The 24,873-nt window shown below is 39.3% G+C and overlaps 1 protein-coding gene across 1 annotated transcript; it reads left to right on the forward strand.

Annotated features, from left to right (window-relative positions):
• Positions 1-521: 521 nt before the first annotated feature.
• On the forward strand, positions 522-23,013 carry LOC139118726 (putative N-acetylated-alpha-linked acidic dipeptidase). The gene is made up of 19 exons (XM_070682141.1): positions 522-936; positions 2,213-2,313; positions 5,728-5,884; positions 9,867-10,001; positions 10,604-10,729; positions 12,563-12,743; positions 13,236-13,326; positions 15,001-15,099; positions 15,589-15,674; positions 16,102-16,221; positions 16,680-16,762; positions 16,904-16,967; positions 17,664-17,731; positions 18,286-18,371; positions 18,957-19,047; positions 19,509-19,767; positions 20,355-20,436; positions 21,351-21,443; positions 21,805-23,013. Exons 1-19 carry the CDS (start codon positions 799-801, stop codon positions 22,016-22,018), a joined length of 2,274 nt encoding a protein of 757 aa, XP_070538242.1. The 5' UTR covers positions 522-798; the 3' UTR covers positions 22,019-23,013.
• Positions 23,014-24,873: the final 1,860 nt, after the last annotated feature.

The following is a 24,873-nucleotide window of genomic DNA, read 5'->3' on the forward strand; positions in this document are numbered from 1 at the left end:
CTTTGACATCGCACACGACAGGCTGTATCTACAGTTGAATGCCTCTCATTTTGGCATAATTTTTGGAGCGACCCGATACAATTTTGCCCATTTCATTTGCCGTGACAAGATATGCACAGTTAAGGATATTCGCATCTGTTGCAAAACAGTTTGAATTTGCATGGCATCTGTCGTTGAATATGGGACATAACACAGCAGTAGACAGGATGGCGTTGTATATTTTGAACTAGTAAGCAGGCCAAGTGTGACATAAATATCATCCATCACTGGTCCTTTGTTTTCTATGTCATGGAAATATGAAAAGGTTTATAATTTTAGCACAGTTACTTGATCTAGTGCAACTATCTCCGTGTCAAAAGTTATTGTAGATAGTGCACCATAGATATTGGTGGAAGGGAATTTGGCATAACGTGTTTTGATGACACTGGACTCCTGACAAAACATGTTAATGGTCAAAACAACATGACGGAGTGTTTGCCAAATACACTTTCCTTGCAAACATGTACTCAAGACTTGAGTACATAATGCGGACAGCTCCCCAATGCGTCAAGCCGACCGAGGTGAACTCTGACCTCTATTATTAACGATCCTTGCTAGCACAAAGCCGCAGCTTTGCGCTGATTGGTCAGTGAAAAACTGTTCTATTTCTGCAGGTTGTCACTTTTGTTCTGGCGTGGACACTTCCCACAACTGGAAAGTAAAGCGGCACTGTTGTGTATCGTGTAGCGTCGGTTGGGTTTGTTGACACGCTGAACTGATTGAACTCTCGCGTTGTATCTCGGCATCAGCGCTGGGATAATGGAGACGGCTAAGGACGTGAATCGGGCGAGGAAAGTAGCCAGCAACTGGAGACTTATTCTGGCTATCTTAATTTTGATTGTTGTAGTACTGTTCGTCGTTGGTATTGTTATCGGTTATTTCGTCGGTCTAAGCAAGGTGAGAAGCATGTTTGATTTGTGGCGCTGTGTTTGCAAACGTTTAGGCATGGTCCTGGGCAAGGTCACAAGGCATGAACGGTCCTTGCAAGCAAGCTGTCACCGGACAATTAGCTGTACAATGTTGTACAAGTCCTGCACAAGGTCAGCTCTGAGGCGTTCGATTGATTCTACCGTTTCATGCATGTCATTGAAAGCCGCTGCATACCATGGAGGCACTGGAGATTACGATCATGGGGTAATAGACGAACCAGCAATGGTGGTGTTGCACTTTAAGGGAAGGCAGCTAAAGAAACGGGTCTAAATTTTGCACATCGACAACACCAGCTGAATCGACCATTGAAAGCTGTATTTGTGCAAGTTAAATAACAAATTCGTACTATTAATACAACTTCAGTGGCTGCATATTGATCCAACAGTGTTAAATGTAGCTTTGGGTCTCCGTTCAGGAAAGGGACTTTGCAAAAAGCTATGCGGTGCGGGCTACAAGAATTCGCAGAGATGAGCGCAGACCCGAACGGCCTTCGCTCCTTGTACGCCCTTTCTGTACAGGGTATGGCCCGAAGAAAGGGTTGCTCAATTCAGAATGTAATGTTATGCTATCCGAGTATGTCTTTATGCGTCATTCAATGTCCATGAACCCATGGATTACAGACATTGCACATGTCAGAGGTCGTGCAGTTGCAACGTCCCGCTTTGCAACCGCACGTCACCCGTACTCGACATCAGCACGGCACACACATACCTTAGGATACTCGCCGTATTTGTACCCATATGCATGATGTAGTGAACGGTGTGGACACAAAGTGTATTAAACCTTGCATCAGTTTTGCAAAATCTGTGAACTGTGGTCAAGATTGTGCACGGCTTATCGCTCCTTGCTATCATTAAGAAACTATTGACAAAATGACTAAATGCCTTTCAATTGTCGACGACTGGACCTCTTGACCGACGACAAATTGCTCTATAGGACAAGCTTGTCCGAAGAGCTGTCGAAACATTTTATCCCGTACAGAGCAAATATTTTGTTACTTTGGAGTAGAGGTTCTAAAGCGAGATTGCTTTTACCCAAGATTGAGTGGGTTTGTTAATGCACGTATAGTTCGCTCATCATTTTTTTGTAATCAGTTTCGTAGGATGAGCGACAAAGGCTTTTTAAATCTATCTTCGTTCTGCCGAATACGTAGAACCGTATGTCACTATTTTTTTTTGAAGGCGATCTAATTTTGTTCGCATGTTAATGACTCCTTCCTACCCTGCCGTCCATCTGCCAACAGGAAGATGACGTAATAAAGGCCACTCTGAGCGACGCTGACGAATCGGTGAGCAGAAAACTCATGGAGGCAGTCAACGCCGAAAACATTCGTAAGAACCTTGAGTAAGTATAATAACCAGTGGAAGTGTTTCTTCGTCAGCGATGAGAGTGGACACCGCCATGTTGACTTACGGTGAACTCTCGTACTTTCACTACTTGATGTTTGCAATGTCAACACTAGTCAATCCCTACCAGCATTATATCCCCAAAGAAAAAATAAACTTCGATTGTTTATGATTCTGTTGATTGCCCCGCCTTTCAAGTAAAACATGTTGGCTTATAAAACACAATGCCTCATTTGTGAAAGAATGTGAAATCATGACTGGCTTCAAAACGCATTTGGCGGGTGGGTAAATTATGTGCATTGAAATATGCTGTACTGGGGTTGGTATCTAGACAACATGACAGTTCCTTAGGTAGTATGCACCTAGAAATTTAAAATGTAAAACGCTGCTTAAACTTTCCTCAAGGAAACTTTCAACCATTCATTTTTAAAAATCGAGAGTAAAAATCGGGGTCACGGGGTTAATTTTAACAAAAGAAGGAGAGAAAAGTCCTCTTAATCCAAGAACTTCAGAATGAGCCCACATAATCGGTAGATCGGAAAAGAATTGTCATGAAGTCATAATATTTGTCCCCGAGGCACATTCTACCCGTTTCATTAAAGTTACAATTAAGGTAGTATGCGCCTTGAAAGTGAAAGAGTTCAACTTTTGCTTAAACTTTCCTGAATGAAACTTTAACCATTCTCTCACCAAATCAACTATAAAAATTGGGGGTCGCTGTGCAAAGCTTGGAACTAGCGAAACAAATTACCAAACGTTAACATTTTGCGATATTGGAAATTCAAATGGCCGTCATTCCTGTGTTAACTTAATGGGGGGAAAATAAATTTTGATTTTTGAAAAACTAAGAATGTTTAAGTTCTTCCTTCTCCCAAGCGCTTTGAAATAAGCCTCCACAAGTGGTAGATCAGTAAAGAATTGTAGGAATTTGAGTGTCCGACTATCTGTCCCCGAGGCGCCTTCTACCTTAGGCCTGGCCCGATGTACCCTGCCCTTTCACGGTTGTCGCCTATCCATAGTGGCTAATTTCTGGAAATCTCGCCAAATTTTACATCATAACGATTTTAAAAAGGGCAGTCACCTCGAGCTCTCTGATGTAGTCGTCAGAGGAAACCTGTAAATGCTTGTATTTGGTTGACGTACATTTACCCGTGAGGTATGGTGAGAATTTCTGACATAAGGGCAAACATGTAGGAACTGAAAACAGAAAGTGAGTTTATTACTTAGCTTTCACTTCGCTGCTGAGAATTGAATCATATTATCTCCTGTACCTTCCAACGAATTCCAACACCTACTAAAACGGAATTCAACACATCCCATTACATATAGACCAGCCGTCAGTTTTTCTCAACCTGTTGTAAAACGCTAAATACAGGTTTAATGATATACATATCGATTTCATGGGGCCACTTTGGCCTTGACTCGAGTACAACGCGCCAAAACCACCATCAGCCATGTGTGTCTTAGTAACCACAATACTTTTGCCTCCATCAGAAGCCGCTCTCGATGCACTGTGACCGAGTGTTGTAAACATGCAACCTGTTTGAGTGTTTATAATGCTTTCATTCCAGCTACTTAAAGAGTACTTATCATTTAAGAGGTGTAGGTAAAATTCTTACCTGAACCCACTTCTTAACACTTGTGTAGGGTGTCATGGCAACGTGAACAAGTGAAAAAAATGGCTTTGAGACGACCGTTGAACAAACACTTGAAAAGCAAATCTGTGATTTGTCGGTCTGGCACAGTCACACTCGAATTTAATCACCAAACGCTATTTTACCCGCTAGTCGCTACCTAGAATAAATTCCAGCTTGTTTTGCTCTTCCGAGTTTTGGCCAGATAACGATTGCGCATGCGCATGATCGTCTGGTCGTCATGACGAATGTTCATCTGATTTTCTGGATTGCATGAAAACTACAACTCAGGGCGTTATATTTGACAATTTGGGTTGAAGCACTTTGCAGACTTCAAATTCTAGGACTGCATAGTCAATAAAAAACAAAGGTCTCATGAGAGTGCGCATGTCAAACGGGAAAGATTTGGCGGAAACTGAAACAAGCTGACCGACATTACATTGTTCAGTTACCACATTTGCTCTATTTTTTATGCAAAATGTGTAAATGGGCATTGAATGTGCATATCAAATGATAAGGTACAACATTCATTATCTCTAATTGGCATCTTTCGTAGAATTAGTTTTCCAGAGATATGGTAATATTCTTTATTACTTTTTCTTTTCTAAATCTTGTCCGACGTCCAACCAAGCACTGAACTTCTTCCCATCAATATTTGCTTCGGTATGAAACTTCCCGCCGAGTAATATCGCTCATTTTGTAAAGAAATACTGGTGCCAACTGTGCAAGTTAATCACATCATGGGCATGGCAAGAGCCTATTTCTCATACTTGAAGAATATTGTAGCTGATAGAACTATTAGTACAAACGTGATTCTGACTTGCATGTAAAACGCAGGCTTCAACTTTGACCTTCGATAACGTAAAACGATCGACAATAGCATTATCAGGATGGTAAAATTCCTCAGGGGTAGCCAACAAAGCTATTCCTGAAATATCTGCAAGGAGATTTTAGCGCATGGGTAAGTTTTTCTTCATGCGGGTCATAATTTTAGTCCTATAATTTTAAAGCAGAGAGCTTTAAAGTGATCCCTGCGAGCAGGCAGTGACTACTTTTCTTTAATTTTTTAGTTTACTTATAAGTAAGACAACTACATTTAGCAAAGGGGAAAATTGGGAGTTCGAGTTCTGGTTGTCGGTATAGGCTGTTGGGAGGCTGTTTTTTCATAATGCATCAAGTTGCCTAGGTCTATAGCTTACTACATAATGAATGAAGTCTTTGTGTACAGCTTGCCAGAGGTTGCAATGTTTTGCCAACATACACAGTGTTAATGTCAGATTTTCCAGCAGCATGCACCAAGTCATCCTCCGCATTATCCTATGCAAATTCTTCTTTTTCGGACTCATGGAGTATTACTTTCAGGATAGGCACCCTAACAGAGTATCGCGTTTCACAATATTTCTTCATCTGGGATAACATCTGGTCTCATGCAGGCATTCGGTACCAAATTTACCACATGATGCAATAGTAAAGATGGGAATATGCTGTATTATTTTCGTCAACATGCGCAGTGTGCAGGTTGGTCTAGCAATCTACCCGCACAAGGTAATATGTACGATGCACAGTGCAGTGTGCATGTGGGTATTTCAAGCCCTGCCTGATACCCTTCATTGCAGAAATCCAGAACTTATATTAATAATATGGAAAGTGAAGGTGTCAATATATTCGTGCTGAAACAAGTGAGCCATTGTAAATGATATCACAGGTAGGGAATCATGTGAAAATATTGACTTATTAACAAGCTTGTGTTTTTCTTAATTTTATTTTGCTTTGGCAAGATACCTTACTTCTAAACCACATCTAGCTGGGACACCTGCCGATAAGGAGCAAGCTGACTACATCGTCAAACTGTGGTTAGAACAAGGACTGGACCACGCACAGGCCGTGCCATATAATGTTCTGCTGTCTTATCCGTCGAAAGAGCAAGGAAACAAAGTGAGACAAGGATTATTATTTCTCATAACTTTCATTCATGTGATTCTATCAGTGCAAGGGCTAAGATGCTTCAATATTTAACACGATTGGAAGTAATTTGGGAGAATATTAATTTGTAGTAATATTGGTATAATCAGCAAATTTAAGCTCCTCTACATTGCTTTTTTACAATTCACTTGTTTTATGGGTAATTTGTAATATTGCAACTTTCAGCTATAGGGCATCTGACATTTTGATAAATTTGAACAATAAAAAGATCATATCCTCCCAAAATAGTTCCAATAGTGTTATGTACGGTCTTTCTTCAACAATTTGTAAACAACGAATGACATTTCCTATGCATTGCCTTGTCTATGTAACTAAACCTCTCTATTTTCATACTTCGACCGAGTTTTTCTTAGTTGGGTAGAGAGGCAATTTTTATCCTTCATTCAAATTATGCTAAATTTAACAAAGTATAAATGACTACTTCATAATACATATTCACAAAGTCTAAGTCAAACATAGTCACGAAATCAAATGGTCGTCATGGGTCATTAGGCACGTTAGCTTATAGTCTAAGAAATTGATATTAATATCACAATTAATAAATATGGAGGTTCTTAATACATCATTTTGGCATTTTATCAGGGTTGATTTTCGTCACCGCTCTGCGATGCTTGGAAAATCACTGAACTGACGGGTACGGGTAACACTTGACACATCCATCTACAGTGGGTGTCTAATATATTGACGAAGTAGTGGAGGTCAAACCATAAGTTTTTTACAGAGAGTGACATATGGTTATGACATGCGTAGTTGTCATTTGCCAATCTGACAAAAGTATCCGCAGCATGACATTTTGACGGAGAGGGAGATGAGTCTCCAACAGCCATGACAATGATAGAGCATCTTCCACGCTGATCCATTTCATCTCACTATCGCGCGGCATTTCTCCAGGTTTAGGCAGAGTTCACAAACACTACTCGAGGGGGCGTGCCAGAAAATGTTGTCTGATTTTTTCATGTACCTTTCCAACAACCTACAACATACCGCATCATTCGTGCAATATGTATAGGATGAGAAACAAACTTTTTATTTTTCTTGGCCTTAATCTTCATTTTGGGTTACTCCTTGTTCAATATTGGTCCATAATAATTCTTCCGATAAACAGCATTTTGTATTTTCAAGTCTCCCCTTTCAGGCCAATAGTATTTCCAAGTACCCATAACGTACCCTCAACTTGTTCAAGCCCCCCTCAAATCCCAGAGGTGTTTGTGAACGCAATGTGATAGGACAACGTGCTAGGTTGTAGAACATAAAATCGACAAGTGAACTTTGGCGTGTTTTTTAATAAACGGTTTTGTGATATTTTCTGAGCAGGCTGTTTTTGTAATATTGAATTAATTTGATGTCCTTTGACATTCCCTTTTATCCCTACACATTTTTTTCACGCACACAAGTTGAGTTAATTATTAGGGAGCGATTTTTGTAATGAGAAGATGAAATAGGTCATGCAAGACTGAATAGCATGAAACTGATACAGTAGAATGTGGAATATGATAACACTGCATGCAATGTTCCAATAAACCATAATTAAATATGAACCAGCATAGCTACCATACTAATTTCCAACGCACGTACTATGAAATGACACAGCCAAAGATTATGTTACAAATTTATTTTAGCCGTTATTTGACCCAACAGACGTCTTCTGCATCTTATAACGTTTATGCTTGTGATGCCCTGGCCTAGTTACGCAGTACTGATTTGATACAATGCGCGGACAGGTGTTTGTTCTCTTTATGGAAGGAATCTGGGACATTGTGACATTTAAGTCAACCGCATTTCGATAAAGCAATGTCAAATATGCCCTGGAAAAGAAAAGGGTCACCGATTCTTGATCAAAAAACCGTGTTGGATACAGAAAGTGCCAACATTTTGGCACAGGCAGCAAGGGACCGGTACAGGATGTACCAAATTTCAAAAACGAAAAAGATATTATGGAAAGCAAAACAACATCAGTGCTAGATTTTACACAAGGACGTGTCTTGTGTTGATGTAGGTAAAATTATAGTCGGTTGCTACCATTTAAGTACACAACACGCCGACCTGAATTATTCCCGAACAACCAGTTATTTGCATCTTGATTTTGGAAGAGAGTGGTTTAGATGCTCCTCACAAACAGTTTTGTCAAGTTTTGAGGTGTGTATTAAAACATAGACACTCGAGAAAAAACTTTTTTCTCGAAGGTCTGTGATTAAGCTGAAATGTTACCGTCACGTAATGTTATGTTATTATTATTACTGGGGCCATGTATATCTGTCCTTGCACGACGGACAGTACTGGAGATATCCAACCATTTATATTGATGTTTACCATTGGAGATTCCTTAGTGAAGTGTGTAGACAAATTCATAGACTAGTTTTTAAATATATGCTTGATTGAGAGAGGAGATAGCATTTTTGGAAAAAATTCCACTGTTCGTGTCCTCAGCCATAGAGAATAATGTGATGGAAAGTAAGGAGACTGGTTCCAGATGTTCTTTGAAACAAAATTCGGCCCTTTAAATAAAATCCTTTGTTTGCCGTCCTCTGCTGGTAGGTTTTCAAAGAAAATTAAGTAAACAAACACAATGTTAACACTATTACAAATTTCCAAAGAAAATTGAACTTATGTTAATTAACTTGCGCTTTTTGACTTAGTTTGTTTTTTCCTGGCTGGCTGGTAGGTTTCTCAAAAAATCCAAGGACGGTAAACAAATAATTTTCTTTAAATGGCTTTATATTAATTTTCCAAGGGACATAACAACAGAAACTTGCATGCTAACTTTTTTCAGACAATATGACCCCTTCATTTTATCATAACCTGCTTCTTATAAGTATGGCATTTATAGTACCTGCAGAATATGATTTTATGGTTATTTACTGCTTGTTTTGAAATTTACTAAAATATCTGAACATACTTTTACTAGACATTATCAATCAGTTCTTTATAGATGCTTCACATTATTGCTGATATGCAGAACTGAAAAAGTTATTAGAAAAGTAACTTTCATCGGTACAAATCAAACAGAATTGTGGGTAATTTATTGTACTGTGCGGCGTGTACTTGTCAGCTTTCAATTAGTCTTCAGCGCTCTAGTGTAGTCCCCAATGGCAATAAAGTACACTTAGCATTTTAGATTATATTATATTACCATGCCCTGGCTGTCGCATTTTGATTGGTCGAGTGACTGACCACAAATACACAGTAATGGTCTGTTTACGTGCCCGTGAATATGAATGATAAGATTAACAACTCAAAGTATCATAACTTTACAGCTCAAACATAAATCATAATCAATCACAAAATAAAATGGAGCACTTGTGGGCCAAGTTGAGATACTTTTTTCTGAAAATATCTCCGGATTTGCCAATATTTTACAGCGCGCGTGACATTTTGTCGCGTATTGCTCAGTTCTGGGGCCCAGTTGTCGTTCGCTCCGGAAATTTTCGCAAATTTTGACAGTTTTCTTCGGTTCGTTGATAATATAATGGAAAAAAACAGACTCGACTCTGACCATTAACGTTTATTTATGGGCGCGGGCTCGAGGAAAGCCAAATTAACGGGCGAGGCTTTAATTTTGGCTTTCCTCTCGCCCTTGCCCATTAATAAACGTTAATGGTCAGCGCGTCGCCCGTTATTTCTATAGTACTTGCTGCCTCCAGTCCTCCTTACACCACTTCAACATCGGAATACCAGCCTTGCCGGCCCCGACACGCTACCAAGTCATGGGACTCGACAATATCATCATAACCCCGTTTACGTCACAGATACAATCAAATATAATCACCAGTTTTCGATTTTTTCCAAAAAAACCCACGTGATTACTTTCGCTTTCAACACCTGAAGCCGTACAACTTTGTATCCTTTACTTGCCACTAAATGCACAAATTTCTTCTGCAAAAGACTGCTCTCAGACTAGACGCTTTCTGTTTTCGTAATTCCATATTTATCGCAGGTCGAGATATTAAACAAGTACACGAGTGAGACTGTATTTACCTCAAAGGCACAAGAAGACATTCTGGACGATTCGCAGAATGACCCGGATGTGGTGCCACCTTTCAACGCCTATTCGGCAGCCGGTGAAGTTGACGTAAGTTCGCGCCCTTTTTAGTTTTGAGACTGTGTTTTTAATCCTTTTGTTTTCGATGCCATTTGTTGACCTATCAATGGCTAACGTGGCTCAGGTGTGGTGATGTTGTTAGACCGGAGTATAGAGACAGTAGTGCTGGTGGGTTTCACCACTGGTGTCTGTTGTCTTCCGGGAAAGATCGCCCCCAACGTTGTTTTTCACTTGACAGTCAATATGATTTGTATGTTTTCAACATCCTCGTCACTGTGTCCATGCTTGACAAACAGCTGCGATTTACGTCAATAAGATTGAAACAATCTGTCACCAAAGCTAATGTACTCGTAAAGTGACTAATGTTTCATGGATGTAATGTCTGCCTTTTTGAGTGTCTAACGATACAGGGCAATGCAGAGCCATGAAACTCACTGACTGATTGTCTGAACTCTGCATGGTGACTTCATTTAACCCCTGCCCCTCTCACCATCACTTTACGTGAGAAGTTGGCTACGGTTAAATCGTGGATCAGAGTACTCTTCTGAGCTGTTTACGAACATCGTATGTACTGCATTCGGTATTCAGTGTATCATGGCAATGCATGAATGTGACATATCCCTCTTCTACAGGGCGAAGTTGTGTATGCTAATTATGCCAGAGTCGAAGACTTTTTCCATCTCCAGCGAGATTTGAATATTGATCTTAACGGTACGGTGATAATCGCAAGATATGGAATGATATTCCGTGGAGATAAGGTAATACTTCTGTGTTCATTCAAATATAAATATTGGAGTTGTCGCACAGTGGAATCTTATTGTTTTCCTGTGTACCTGTATCCCCCTTCAGTGTGTAATTCAATCCAGATACCTGCATTTTTAAAAGACCAACCTAACCCGAAATAGTAGTAGTGGGACAATGTAAACCTGATCTATTTGCGAATGAAGCTTCGATCGCAGGTATATCCATCATCGACATAAAGCGTCATATCTGCGTAACTGTAGCAAGCTAAGAATTTTCGAAGGAACGGTCTGAAAAAAGCAGGAAGTGTGAAAGAAGAAGAAGAAAAAGACAATATCAACAATGTAATTTAATTATAAGAATGAGTTCAAGGCACATCCTTTACCTTCAACTCGCATCAGGCTAGAAATTTTAGCAATAAAGTCATCGACTTTGTTCATCATGTTATGAATAAAATGAAGTACAAGTATTCATGAATGAAGACAAACAGCTTTTCAGTTGCAGTACAAAAGCTAGAAGGGTAGCCCTAAGCCCACAAAAAGCAACTTACTCTCCAAAATGGTATTTCACTTAAGAATCAATACAGAAACTAATAGCTGACATTGCATTATTGTTATGCAGTATTAATTCCTGCTTTTGCTATTTTCTGATAATGGTGTTGCTGTTGTTGTTGTTATTGTTGTTGTTGTTGTTGTTGTTGTTGTTGTTGTTGTTTTTGTTGTAACTGTGTTTCCAACAAAGTAAGACATACGGTTGTACTATTTTCCTGGTGGCGAAATAACAGGTCGAGATATTAAAAAAATACTCGAGTGAGACGGTGTTTACCTCCGAAAGGGACAAGAAGAGCTAGACATCTGGTTAGAGCGCCACCAGTGTTCGGAATGTGCATTCAAGTCGTAATACACAAGTCTACTTTCCCGTTCATCTTGATAGCGAAATCACGTTAAACTTTGAGATACTTCGTTGCTGTCGGGCATTAACCATGTGCAACAAAACTCATGCGATCTAGTGTTGTCAGTAATTTAAAGGGCCAGTAATGCCAACTTTTCATGACTTTTTCATTATTTTTATTATGTATATCAATTACAACTTCCTACGGTATTCTACTTCCACAAGAATGTTGAAACACCCACTATTTAGCTTGTCAAAACAGCGTCTTTATGTGTAAAGTGCGTCGTTATTGTTTACATTTGAATTCTCGTCCGGACCAGAAGTCACTTGTTAACAATAACAATGCAGTTTACACACGTACGGGCTGAGCTGACAAGCTGAAGATTATGTATGTCAACACGCTTTGGGAAGTAGAACAAGGAGTTATGGTTGACATTCAAAACAACAATGGCGAAAAAATTATCAAAAATTAGCATCACTGACTCTTTCAGGAAGTGCAATTAGCTTTAACTTGTAATGTAATTTCCAATGTAATGTGATCCTTCACTTACGATTTTTATGCTACTTCTATTCTCAAAAATCATTTTGAAAAAGTCAAAAGTGTTTAACTTACCGACATGGTCGTTCTGTTTGTAAGGTCAAATTCTTTGCTGTTTTGTTTTGTTGCTGACAATTGAATTTTAGGAAGACTAGAATAAAGTTCAAGTTAATTCAATTGTCAACCTGAACACTGCATATTGTGGACAATGGATTGTGTTGGCAAGTCAGTAATTTGCATTTCAACATACTTTAGGAAGAAAACGTTTACGAGAACTAGAAAAAGAAACACTGTTGAAATTTTCTGCTATTGTGCGTTCAATTTAGAAAGGGCAAGTGGAAAGCGTTTATAACCTTCTCTGAGGTTGTGTTTACATGATAGGTGACGTCAGTTGTTTGACAGAAAGGCGTAAATTTTACAGGTAGCCAATGCAAAAGATTTTGGCGCTGTTGGCATCATACTTTATTCCGATCCTGAGGATGTTGCTCCTGCGGGTGAAGAAACTTACCCGAATGGGATATTTCTACCGGAGACTGGTGTGCAAAGAGGCTCCACTTTCAAGCACGCCATGGACCCCCTAACGCCTGGTTATCCCGCCACAGGTAATATGCAAATTTGATACACTCAAACTGCGCAAGTGACGTGAAACCAGTCGAATAAGTTAACCTCAAAAGGTCATGAAATTATCAGGTCAAGATTGCGGGGGATGAAGTTTCGAATGAAGCAACAGCCAAAAAAAAAGACAAGGCTTGAATCATCATGTCTCTTTAATGGTAGTGCGCATGCGTGCCCGGTTGCACCGAATAGGAAAACGATCCGTGCTAGAATAATACATCAGTCAAGCTTGATCCCACAGTGTTGGACTCTCTGTCCAGAAATCTAGCGACGAAGCACATTCTAAACTCCCCTTTTCGTTACACTATGATGAAAACTTTAGCTGAGATTAAAAGCTTCTTCAGACGAGGTTGCTGTCCGTTAATCTTACCTTTGCAGAACCTCATTGTCCATTCTCTCGCAACTTTACCACTCTGTATAATTTATCACTCGGAAAGTGTACTCTCATACCATACTGTGTTTCCTCTACATTACTAAAGGGTATGCTTACAGGATGGAAGAGTCAGAAACAGAGCTGCCAACGATACCAGTCCATCCAATCGGATACAGCGACGCCAAAGAAATATTGAGGTATGTAGTCATTAAGAAAATGCAACTCACATTGGGGATTTTTGGAATGTTACTTTGTTACTTGTGTGAAAGTCAAACTAATAATAGGGATCTCTGGTAAAGGGACACCAATGATCCATGTTGATTATATTGTCATTAACTTTTGTCTAGTACAAAATATCGTCATCTTCTTCTTCTTTTACCCCATTAACCCATTCCCTGCCAGACAGTATCACTTCCCCATCAGCCAACTCAGTGTAAAGCAGTATTGAGCCAAAACCATATGTATTTCCACTCATTTGGCTTGGCCTGTTCCAACAGCTTTAGTCCATAAAATTCATGTTTACAGTGTCTGTGATTTCCAGGGCCTTCAAATGTTCATTTTTTGTGAAAATGCTCTAAATGGTACATATGGTGTTTCACGACTTTTAACGAACTTGACCTGATGGGTAAATATGAACTTGGCAGGAAAAGTAAGAGTGTTAGCCTTGCCTATACTATATATTGTGTTTTGCAATTAAAATACATTTTATCTGAACTTTAAAAACTATCTACTGTAGATTGACCAATCAGAGTGCTCAATTCAGGGTGTTTTATCTACTCATAAAGCCTTGGTCACCAAATTCCAGAAACGAATGACAGCGCCTTAGTAAAGTACTGTCCAATCAAAAGTGAACATGTCATATTCTGTAGACATCTGGTACGTTTATATTCAAATTCGGTAACACAGCGGAAACCAGCTGCAACACAAAATCTGCTGTGCCCTAGGGCATTTATATAATGTGCCCTTGGGCATTTATAGGATGTTCCATTAAATTGGAAGGCTATTTCACAAATAAAAGTTTTAATTCATATCCTAAACATGTTACATTGACAAAGGGGACGGATGACGTAAACACATTGAAAACGAAAATATATCAGTTAGGGGCGATAGTTTTTAAGTCGGATAAAACCCTCATACTCGGGCTCTTCTGGTATATAAAGTCCAACCCTAATATAAAATGTCTCGGCCTGCGGCCTCGACATTTTATCGTTGGGTTGGACTTTATGTACCAGAAGAGCCCTCGTACTAGGGCTTTATCCTATACATAATTCAGTTCATCAACAAGACAAAGAGCCACTGGCCATCATATACACGACATCGCGTCGACACGTTAAACATTTGGCATTTCAACATGATTTTAGGTTTAAACAAGATACTGTACAGAGGACACGGAATGAAGCTTTGCATAAAATATATTTAGAGTGAAACCGAAGAGCATCCAATCATATGCTCATACAACTATAATATTTCATAAAACTGTATTATACATCTAGGAAAGAGAATATATATTCCATCATAGACAGTCGAGAAATTGTCGATGGTTCCATTGAAGACATTTCAAAACATAATGTTCTGTTTAAGAGAATGACTTAGGGGCCCATAAAGTACAAGGAGTTGTAATATGCGATTTTGACCTTGGGGCCAATTAAGTCAAAAGAGTGATACACATGTGTCACCTTAAATGCCAAGGCATATATGTGCTAGACATGCCGTATTTCACATTATCATTTAGAAATGGTCCGCGGGTCACCTTCCGAATGGTTATAGCGTGCTAGCGTGTGAAAAGTGACATTATTATATGCCATTGCATCGCCCTGTTATAAGTGCTTGTTCTTACAATATCCTATTTTCTCCCATGGTGTGCCGTACAGACGCATGAAAGGGAACGAGGTTCAAAAGGAATGGAAAGGGGAAATACCTGGAGTGACGTATCGTTATGGTCCTGGATTGGCTGCACCAGATGATGATAAGTATGCAACTACTTTTAATGTCGTTTACTTTCGACATAAAATGATAATGAGGAGACAGTCGCAGTTAACTCCCCGTCTGTTACACTTATCCAACATTATTACTCTGAAGACTAAGAGTGGAAAAGCACAGACATAGAGAGCGGCGTCAAGTGCTGCTTAGGCTGGCATGAAAATTCCATACCTTGAGTAATTGTCACCCGAACAAACACGGATTAAATGTGTGATAATGATCATAATTTAATGGGTAGAAGGGGAGCAGAAAGGACAAGCACCACACTGTGTCATCTACCACATCAATGAAACACTACAAGAAAAAATGATTAGCTTAAGGTTAATTCAGTGATTACAAATTTAAAAACTAAAATGTCTACCTTGAAGACAGTGGATTCATGCACTTATAATGACATCCTTCTTCTTGATGTCTTGATGATGTGAGAAAAACAAATCCTTTGTCGAACTTACGTAGACCTGTGGTGTGTGCCCTTTCAGGACTGTAAAGGTCAGTGTGTATTCATCCAACACGATGGTTACTACATACAATACGATCGGCATGATCCGTGGAAGCGTTGAACCAGGTAATATTCTCTGTTGCTGAAAATTGTCTATTCTGAAATAGATGTGTATTCTTAGATTGTCACATATACTACAATTCTCAATAGGGTAAATTTCATGATTTTGCTCACAAGTTAATCTGTCATATCAAAACGTGCTCTACAGTCAATCGATGTCCACCGTGCAGGAAAGACTCATATCATCATCTTGCAGTTCCGACCCTAGAGCAGCTCTACTTTGCCAAACATTATTTTAACTTTGCTCCCAATCAACCTTTGTAGAGCAATTGGAAATTAAGCGGCAATTCCGAAAATCGAAAATGTTTGTCAGTTGTAGATATGATGGCAAAATTTACCGCCATATCTTCGTAAGGAAAATCGACTACGTCATGCTTTTATAACATGCATACAACATTCAGTTTTAATGATGCGAATGTTTCAACAATTTCAGATCGCTATGTCCTCCTTGGCAACCATCGGGACGCGTGGATATTTGGCGCCATAGATCCCTCCAGTGGCACCGCTAGCATTATGGAAGTAACACGTGTCTTTGGACAGATGGTCAAAGACGGTGAGCGATATATCGGATGTCAGATGTAATCACCGATAGTAATGGAATTTATCCGCTTTGTTACATATGCAGTTCATACAAATTTTGTGTGCAATGTATACAGGCTCGTATTTGCAACATAATCTTCGTTCGTTCTGCTTCATTATAGTATCGTCAAATCGTGATAAAAATTGTGTATCAGTATAAGTAAAGTTTGTAGCCATTGCGAGCTCACAATATCGGAAATACTGAACCAACAATAATGGGCAAAATTCATAGGCAGAGAAAAGAAAAAGTTTATGTGATAAATAATTATGTTGTCAGTACATCTCCGATTGTCTTGAAGAAAAAGTAAAGAGAGCTGAATGTCTGGCTGTGAAGAGCATTTTTAGGTTTGGTAAGTTAGGTAAGATGTTTCTAGTATGCTTCACCTGGACAAAAGTTCTCCTTTACATTACTATAATTTCTCATTCTTTCAGGTTGGCGTCCAAGACGAACTTTGGTTTTCTGTACTTGGGGCGCAGAGGAGTATGGGCTTATAGGATCTAATGAATGGGTTGAAGTATGTAATGTTACTTTACCCTTCGATTTTCTATCTGTAAACATAATATTAGTTTTGTAATGACTATAAGTGTTTTATCGCAATAACTTTATAAGGTCTTGCATCGTTATATCTTACTACATTATTTATTTCTCTTTTAAGGAAAACATGAAGTCCTTCATACCTCGAGGCGTTGCCTACATCAACGTAGATGCCCCTCTGCAAGGTATAGTCAATTATTTATAGCGAGAATCTTCCTATCAACGATGATTCTTTTGGTCAAAGCATAGACCCTCGGTTTTTCTTGAGAGTCTATGGTCAAAGACACTTGTATACGGACTCTTCTAATAAATTAATGAACATGGGGAGTAACGGTTATTACTTTTCTATACTACCGGCGAACATACATTTAATACAAAGCAAAACCTTAAATATTGAGTACAGAGATACACATATAACATTACACAGCACAGCACTTACAACAGATATGGCAAGTGAAGATCTCAGCTCCATGGCTTTGTATACATCTACAACCTGTAGATGGTAATTTAAACACCTTTTTGAATGCCAAGACAGTATCTGCAGCTGGAGAGGGAGGGTTCCCGGGACCAAAGCGCTCAACCCATCGCCGCCCGTCCCAAGTCGGGGGCAGCTGCAGTAGACTGAGAAGAGCTGATAACAGGATGTAGTGAAGCCTGGGCTTGATAACTGGAAGAACATCACCCACACTGTACACGTCATAATAAAACGTTGATGCAGATCAAGCCAGGCAACGGCCACCACCCGGCCATGGTTTCAATCTCAGATGTATAAATAAATTAACACCTATCTAGATAATTATCTAATTATTTAATATATATTAATCACAGCCAAGTTCATTGCTGGTACTTCTTGGGAAATAATGCAATTTGTTTTTTGCTAGGGATACATTATCTGAAGAGTAGCGCCACCCCTAATCTAAAGCGGTTGATCTACAACGCAGCACGGAAGGTAAGTTAAGAATGAGTAAACATACATGCATACATACATACATACATACATACATACAGGCATACAGACAGACAGACAGACAGACAGGCAGACACATACATGCATACATACATACATACATACATACACACATACATACATACATACATACATACATACATACATACATGCAGACATACATACATGCAGACCGACTTACATGCAGACAGACAGGCAGACACAGGCATACATACACACAGACATACATACATACAGACAGACAGACAGACAGACAGACAGACAGACAGACAGACAGACACAGACATACATACACACAGACATACATACATACAGACACACATACAGACAGAAAAACAAACAGACAGACAGACAGACAGACAAACCGACAGACAGACATAAATTTATCCCCGATTGATACAAGTACACCAGCAAAGTACAATACCACAAAACGTAGATGCACCACTGCAAGGTATAGTCATCGCAAGAATCTTCCTATCAACAATTATGGGTCAGTTACAAATTGGTAGTTAAGGCTACGATGTCTTTGTTTTAAGATTCCTGATCCGTCACCCAGCGGTAGTCGGAAGACCATCTACGACACTATGGTATCACGTGCACCAATGGAAGATGATGTACCGAAGTAAGTATTGGCAGCGATGGGTGTGAAAAGGCGGTTTTGCTGTAAGACTCTCATACATATCTCAACATGCATGTACCGTACAGTTCGATGGATTGGATAAATAAATGTCTTTAAGAGGGTTGTATGCATATAAACATACGTGTGGAACAGCGAGTGATGTCAGACAACTTTAAAAGACAATGTCTAGGTGAGGACATGAATTGTGGCTAAATGCTCCGCTGAAGTCAATTATTGGTAATTATTGGTAATTGTATCAAATTTGATTTTATGAAATTTTGTGGAGTCTGTCGACAATTCAAAAATCAATATGACAGTACCAATGTGTCAATATTTTTTCAGCAATTACTTAATTTGTTCTTTATCATACCTGTAATCCTATAGCAATAAAGTGCAAAAGGCTACTAGCTGTAACTTATGATTATTTTTTCACTATTTTATTTCGTAAGTCAATTGAAAGCTCTTGTTCTAATATTCCCAAGGTACGTTGAAACACCAACTATTTAGCTTGTCAACATAGCGTCTATTCGTGTATTGTTATTGTGTACATCATTCTAGCCCGTTGTTCCATCTTATTTCATTTTGAAGAGTGTATGACCTTGGATCTGCAAGTGACTACGCTTCGTTCTTACATCGGATGGGAATGTCAGCCATTGACATGAGTTACCGCTGGGATACTGTAAGTAAATTTCATAAAGGAAAAAAAGAAAGTAAATTGCCAGAATAACTTTAAAACCGTCGATTATGTTTTTCCTTTTAATTACAGATATGATCCTGAAATCTCCTTTTTAGTATTGTATAACAAAAGACCGAAGCAAGCTCTGAGGACAGTCAAAGATGATTCAAATTGAATAGACTAGTGTATCGAGATACCTCACCTTTATAAACTTGAAATGCTCATAAAGAAGGGAGGTATAAAAACAATGATGGTTGCCAACAATTTTATCTAATGTGGCAAGCAAAACGGAAGAAAAAACGTTCGCGTAATATGGTCATTTTTTTGCTAAATTGCACGAATCCGAAAAAAGTATTCTTCTTGGTCGTAATCTCGAGTGTTCAGTGTTGTATTTTCTCGATTTTAATGTTATAGTTTCTTCGGCACTTTCTGTTAAGACATAATAACTTCTTGAACATTTTCAGGACAAGTATAACTTTTCCATCTATCCTATCTACCACTCTGTGTACGAGACATTTCACCTGGTGGAGACCTTTTATGACCCCCAATTCAAGTATCTCCAAGGGATGGCCCGGATGTGGATCGAGGTTGCCTGGCAATTGGCCGACTCCTTGATTCTTCCATTCAACTGTGAAGACTATGGTATCAGGGTGAAGAAGATGTTTGATGGCTTCAGTGGAACAGATAGTGCGCAGAAAATGCGAGATCGAGGATTATCTTTGGGTAAATTGCAGCTTCGACAAACTTTGAATGTCGATTCATTTGCGTCTGCGCATATTGATATTTTAAATGTCGAGCTTCATGAATTTTTTGAGAATATCTTTCGCGTAAAATATCACATTTACCTTTTTTGTTTACTCTATCTCTGCTTTTGTTCGTATTGTACAACCTTTATCGCTATAGGCCTGATACATAAGATACACAATGTCGTCAAATTTTGATTCAATTTTATCATTGAAACGAGCTCGACCTTGAACCAGAGCGCATTGAATAATTCTTCATATATACAAGTCGATATAAAGGCAAATGATGGCATAACATCTGAGTTATTATATGTTTATTTCAATAAACGTCACTATTGGCGAAGTATTTGGTTCCAAATGTGAGAAATATTTTGTGCGTTAGATTTCAATTATCGAACCAACGTGACGAACTTAAAAAAGAAATTTACCAGACAAAGCTAAGCTCTATTTTTTATTCTCAAATCATGGCAAGTTTATTTAGCCTGGAGGTTGCTCAACGTAAATTCAGCGGATTGAGTGCCATCGATATGAAAGGGAGATTATAATAACAATAACTTTTAACTCCAGATAATTTTGAAGATGCGGTGAATACTTTTAAGACGACAACAGCAGAGTTTCAGACTTCACTCGGTGAAATCAACAGAAAAAGGTAACACGATTGGAACTAATTTGGGATAATTTGATTTTCATATTTTTACAATTTCTCAAAAGTGTTAGGGACTAGATAGTTGAATGTTGCAATAATACAAATTACTCATAAAAACAAGTGTGTCATATAAAAAGAAAAGCAGATGAGATTACATTTGTAGATTAAATCGGCATTACTTCACCATCCAATTATCCCACATCAGTTCCAATCTTGTTAGGTATACGGATTATTTCTTTGAAGTCCTTGCGCAATTTCCGAAAGACTTCTTTTTGGTTTGTTTTTTTAACAAGCACCTGTAAGTAGGTCATCTTTTGGCCCATAATGCAGTAATGGATGATGTCTTATATTATACGGCGATGTATTTATCAGCGTCTGTAAACATCACTTTGGTCAATAAGGTTCAGTCTCTCAGCGTCTGTTGCAAGTATTGTGTCCGATATACTGTAACCCTCTACCCCTCATTTCCCCTTATGTACGGACAAATAGGCCATTGAGCAGACTAGATGGCAAGAAAATACACCTTATCTCTCAGCATGTCACTACAACCAGCTGCTTAATAATTGTACCGCAACGTAGCAACCTCAGCAATGCCAATAACCATCATAACCACCACTATCATTATTCCCCTCGTCTTCATCTTTTGCGTTCGATTTTGACGTCATCATGCATCAGCATCACCACCACAACCATCATCATCATCATCATCATCATCATCATCATCATCATCATCATCATCACTTGTCATCATCATCATCATCATCATCATCATCATCATCATCATCATCATTATCATCTTCGTTGTTGTCGTCGTCGTCATCATCACTTACAACAGCGACTTTTGTGTCAATCACAGGTACAACGGACCCTTGCCATTCAAAGTGCTGACCTATGATTTCCTTCTTTCCTCAAAACAGCCCTATGGAGATTAGACGTGTTAATGACCAACTGATGTCACTGGATCGGGCGTTCGTTGACCCTCTTGGTTTGCCCGGACGAAAATTCATAAGGTAGGGAAATAAATGCATTCTCCCTTGTGTATAACATGGAAGAACAATAAGCATGTCACAGCCTGTCTAAATTAACTAATGTGTCGATGCTTAGTTTGCTATGGCATGTTCTTTTGAATAAGCAAAACAATTCTTGGCCAGTTTTATTTGCAATCGTTTCTCAATATTTACTGTATCGTACGCTTTTGAGACAGGTTTTACAATTAGGAAGGCTTTGGTTGCCTTAAATCAATTTTGAGGAAATGGGGCGCCTTTAAGAGAGATGTTCCACTAAGTATCCTAGGAACCTTGCGATGCAAGTTAGACGTGTTAATGACCAACTGACGATTTTGTAGTAATATCCGTTCTGTTCTCTTCGCAGGCACGTCATCTTTGCTCCGAGCAGTAAGGACGTGTACGCCACTGCAGGGTTTCCAGGACTGATAGACGCCCTGTTTGACATCGACAACTCTCCTAATCCGACCAAACAATGGAGGGAGGTGGAGAGGGAGTTAGCTGTTATCACATACCACTTGTACTCTGCAGCGAACACGATGGGAGATTTGGTGACGTCACTGACAAGAAGTGAGCTTTAGCCCACTTCCTGAAAAGTTGGGCAATGTAGCGGTGTTGCTAAATGAGAATGATACACGAGGAATCCTTTATCACACAATATTCAGGAACACCATCAGGAGTTATACTAACACATACATAGCGATGAAGTCAGGCCGTATTAGTATTTATTTTGTAATCAAAATAACGTATAGCAAGAACTATTGTCTATCACTCGTTTTGCACATAAACCCTCCCTTGTCGGCGTGCGCCTATTCAATTGCGCAGACTTTCGAATTCAGAAAACCTCTTGATGACATCACCGCACCGATCTTACCTGGCATCTGTTACGACGAAATTCTTCATACTACCAGCATTGTAGCCGTCATTAGATTAGCTGGGAGTTGGGCTGGTATAGAATTGTTCCAGCATTTGCCCCCGTCAAACCTCTACGATATCTTTGAAAGTGATCCCAGTAAATTATAAAGACAGGTATCGTTGTGAACACACAACTTTAGCCTATAGGGCTCCTCACATATTGATTTTGTGATAGTGATGGTAATAAATATGAAAAGAATTCACACCATTGCTGTTTAACGAGGGCCACTTTATAGATAAAACACATGAGATGCCAGGGCTATTGTTTCTATATAGAGAGAGATAATTTACTTTGTATTGTTTTGTATTTAAGAGGGTTTGTAAAAGATTGTCGAATTTGAATATTGTACCCAATGAAATCGATCCGCTGACAGTGTCAGTAAATTTATAAGGTTCATTTAGCGATCTTTGATCCAATTTCGTTAAATCATTGATATGCAGTCTATTAGGTGTCAAGCATTGGTACCTTAACATCGATAGGACCTTTGATTTACGTATCCTATAATGACCAGTTGGACAAAATAGATTCGTGAAACCCAGTGGGTTTTATCTTTTCAGTAGTGTATGAGGCATCATCGAATTTTTATGGAAAGAAAGCTTAAGTATTGGCTGTGAACAGATCAATAAAAATGACTGACGTCGAAATACACGACGAGAGCAACTGTGTAACATTTGGATCATCTTCAAAAGTGATTTTGGATGGCAGTTCTTCTGTTTGTAATGGTTTAAGTGAACTCTCATTCTGGCCAGCTGCAAAGGTTACCGAAGGTGTTACAGATCTGCCCATACTGTACGTAAGCCGTTGTGGTCACTGTGGTGGCGCCCTGCCAGGGATTACACCATCGTCACAACTTACCTACTGTCAAAAAAAACGTTTTTTGTTTCTCATCCTCTCGCGCGCCGAATTAGACAAGCCACGTTACCTTTTCTATGTTGGCTGGAAAAAATTAAGTGTATAAATGAAAGTTTGCTACGCACAGAAGAAAATATCTACAGGACGCACTGTATATTAAGCTTCAAAGTGAGGTAATTCCGTCATCTCGCTGCGTGTAACAATTACCGATGCAAGCATGGCCCCTATCGCCGATTGAATCATAAACCCTATAATGCAAATGATTAATCCCATTTTGTTGCTCATATGTCAGTAGTAGGGTCTTTTCACGCATACTGGAAAAAAATTAAAACGCCGCGTCGCCGCTCCAATTTTGTGAGAGGCCTTTGATGACAAACAAACGACTTTTTTGGCCAAAATATATAGCGATTTATCTAATTTTCACAAATGACAAACGAATGAAAGAATAAGCTACGAGATGCAAGCACATATTCTACTCAAAGATTCAAGTAAAACAGTGTCTTATCTTGGTAACTTTTGTGATTTAGCAAAACGTCATGGGCCTGATGTCTTCTAACAGAAATAAAAACTGTATCATTGAGATATATAAAGTGGACATATTCGTGCATCTTTGTGCATCTTTATCAAGTTAGGTCATCTGGCTGTGGCACTTTGTCAGTGCGTCGTCTGTGCACGGACATGTCATCAAATTTAGAGCTTTATTCTGACTCTGAGTCAGGCATAACGTACACTCACATAGGCTCTGTGATGTGACCAACGAAACTGGTGCGTGCCCTCGGTGTATGTATATCCAAAAATTGTCCTCAGACTTATCATTATATTGCAGACGACATATAACAAGCTGCATGGGATGCCAGGACTTTTTAAAGAGGGAACTATATAATCCGTACATGACATCCGTTGTGTCATTGTCGAATCGAATCCACACGGCAGAGCTAAGGTAGTAAGTCTACATGGTAAAGTGTCAGTGATCAACCTGCCCGTTTCGTTTGCAGTTCGTCAACATCAAAATCGGTCGCGCGGACCAATAAGGAATGGCGATACAACCAGCAGGCATCATTGCCTCAGTGCCCTCGGCAATGTAGAGGGCTTCCAACTTACCCGGTGGGGGAGTTTCACCTCCATTACTTGCCAATACGTGTACGTGCCGCATTTGGGACTAGGTTTTTTCAGCGGCGTGGTCTAAATGGGGGTATAATATTTAAGTGTAACCAGCATCTAAAATGGGATATTATTCTATCCACCCAAATTAAGTTGAAGTCACACTTATGTTCTCTTACCCGAATTTACATTTGTTTTCTATAAATGTTTCCAGCAAGTTATTGCTTTGCCAGTGAAATCGGATTGTGCGATATGCTTTGCTGGTGCCATGGCCGTAAGTGTTTAGTGTTCGCCAGATAATACTTTGCAAATTTCGAAGCTGGTACTTTTGATGGTGGTCAACTGTCATGGAGATCTTCAATGGAGTCCTGAAATAATGAGATTTAAGTCTAAAATCGGCTATGTTTTTTACATACGGTCGCACACCCCTATACCGCTACTTTAAACAGGTAAACCCTCTGCCCAGGGCCACTTCCTTTGAACCGTATAAAATCTGGTTTACTGCCTTCAGCCAAAGTACATGGCTCATGGCCCCGGGCTGGCCAATCTTAAGGACATTTTTTGTCA

This window comes from Ptychodera flava, chromosome 19 (genome assembly GCF_041260155.1).
Source record: "Ptychodera flava strain L36383 chromosome 19, AS_Pfla_20210202, whole genome shotgun sequence".
NCBI classification, from domain to species: domain Eukaryota; kingdom Metazoa; phylum Hemichordata; class Enteropneusta; family Ptychoderidae; genus Ptychodera; species Ptychodera flava.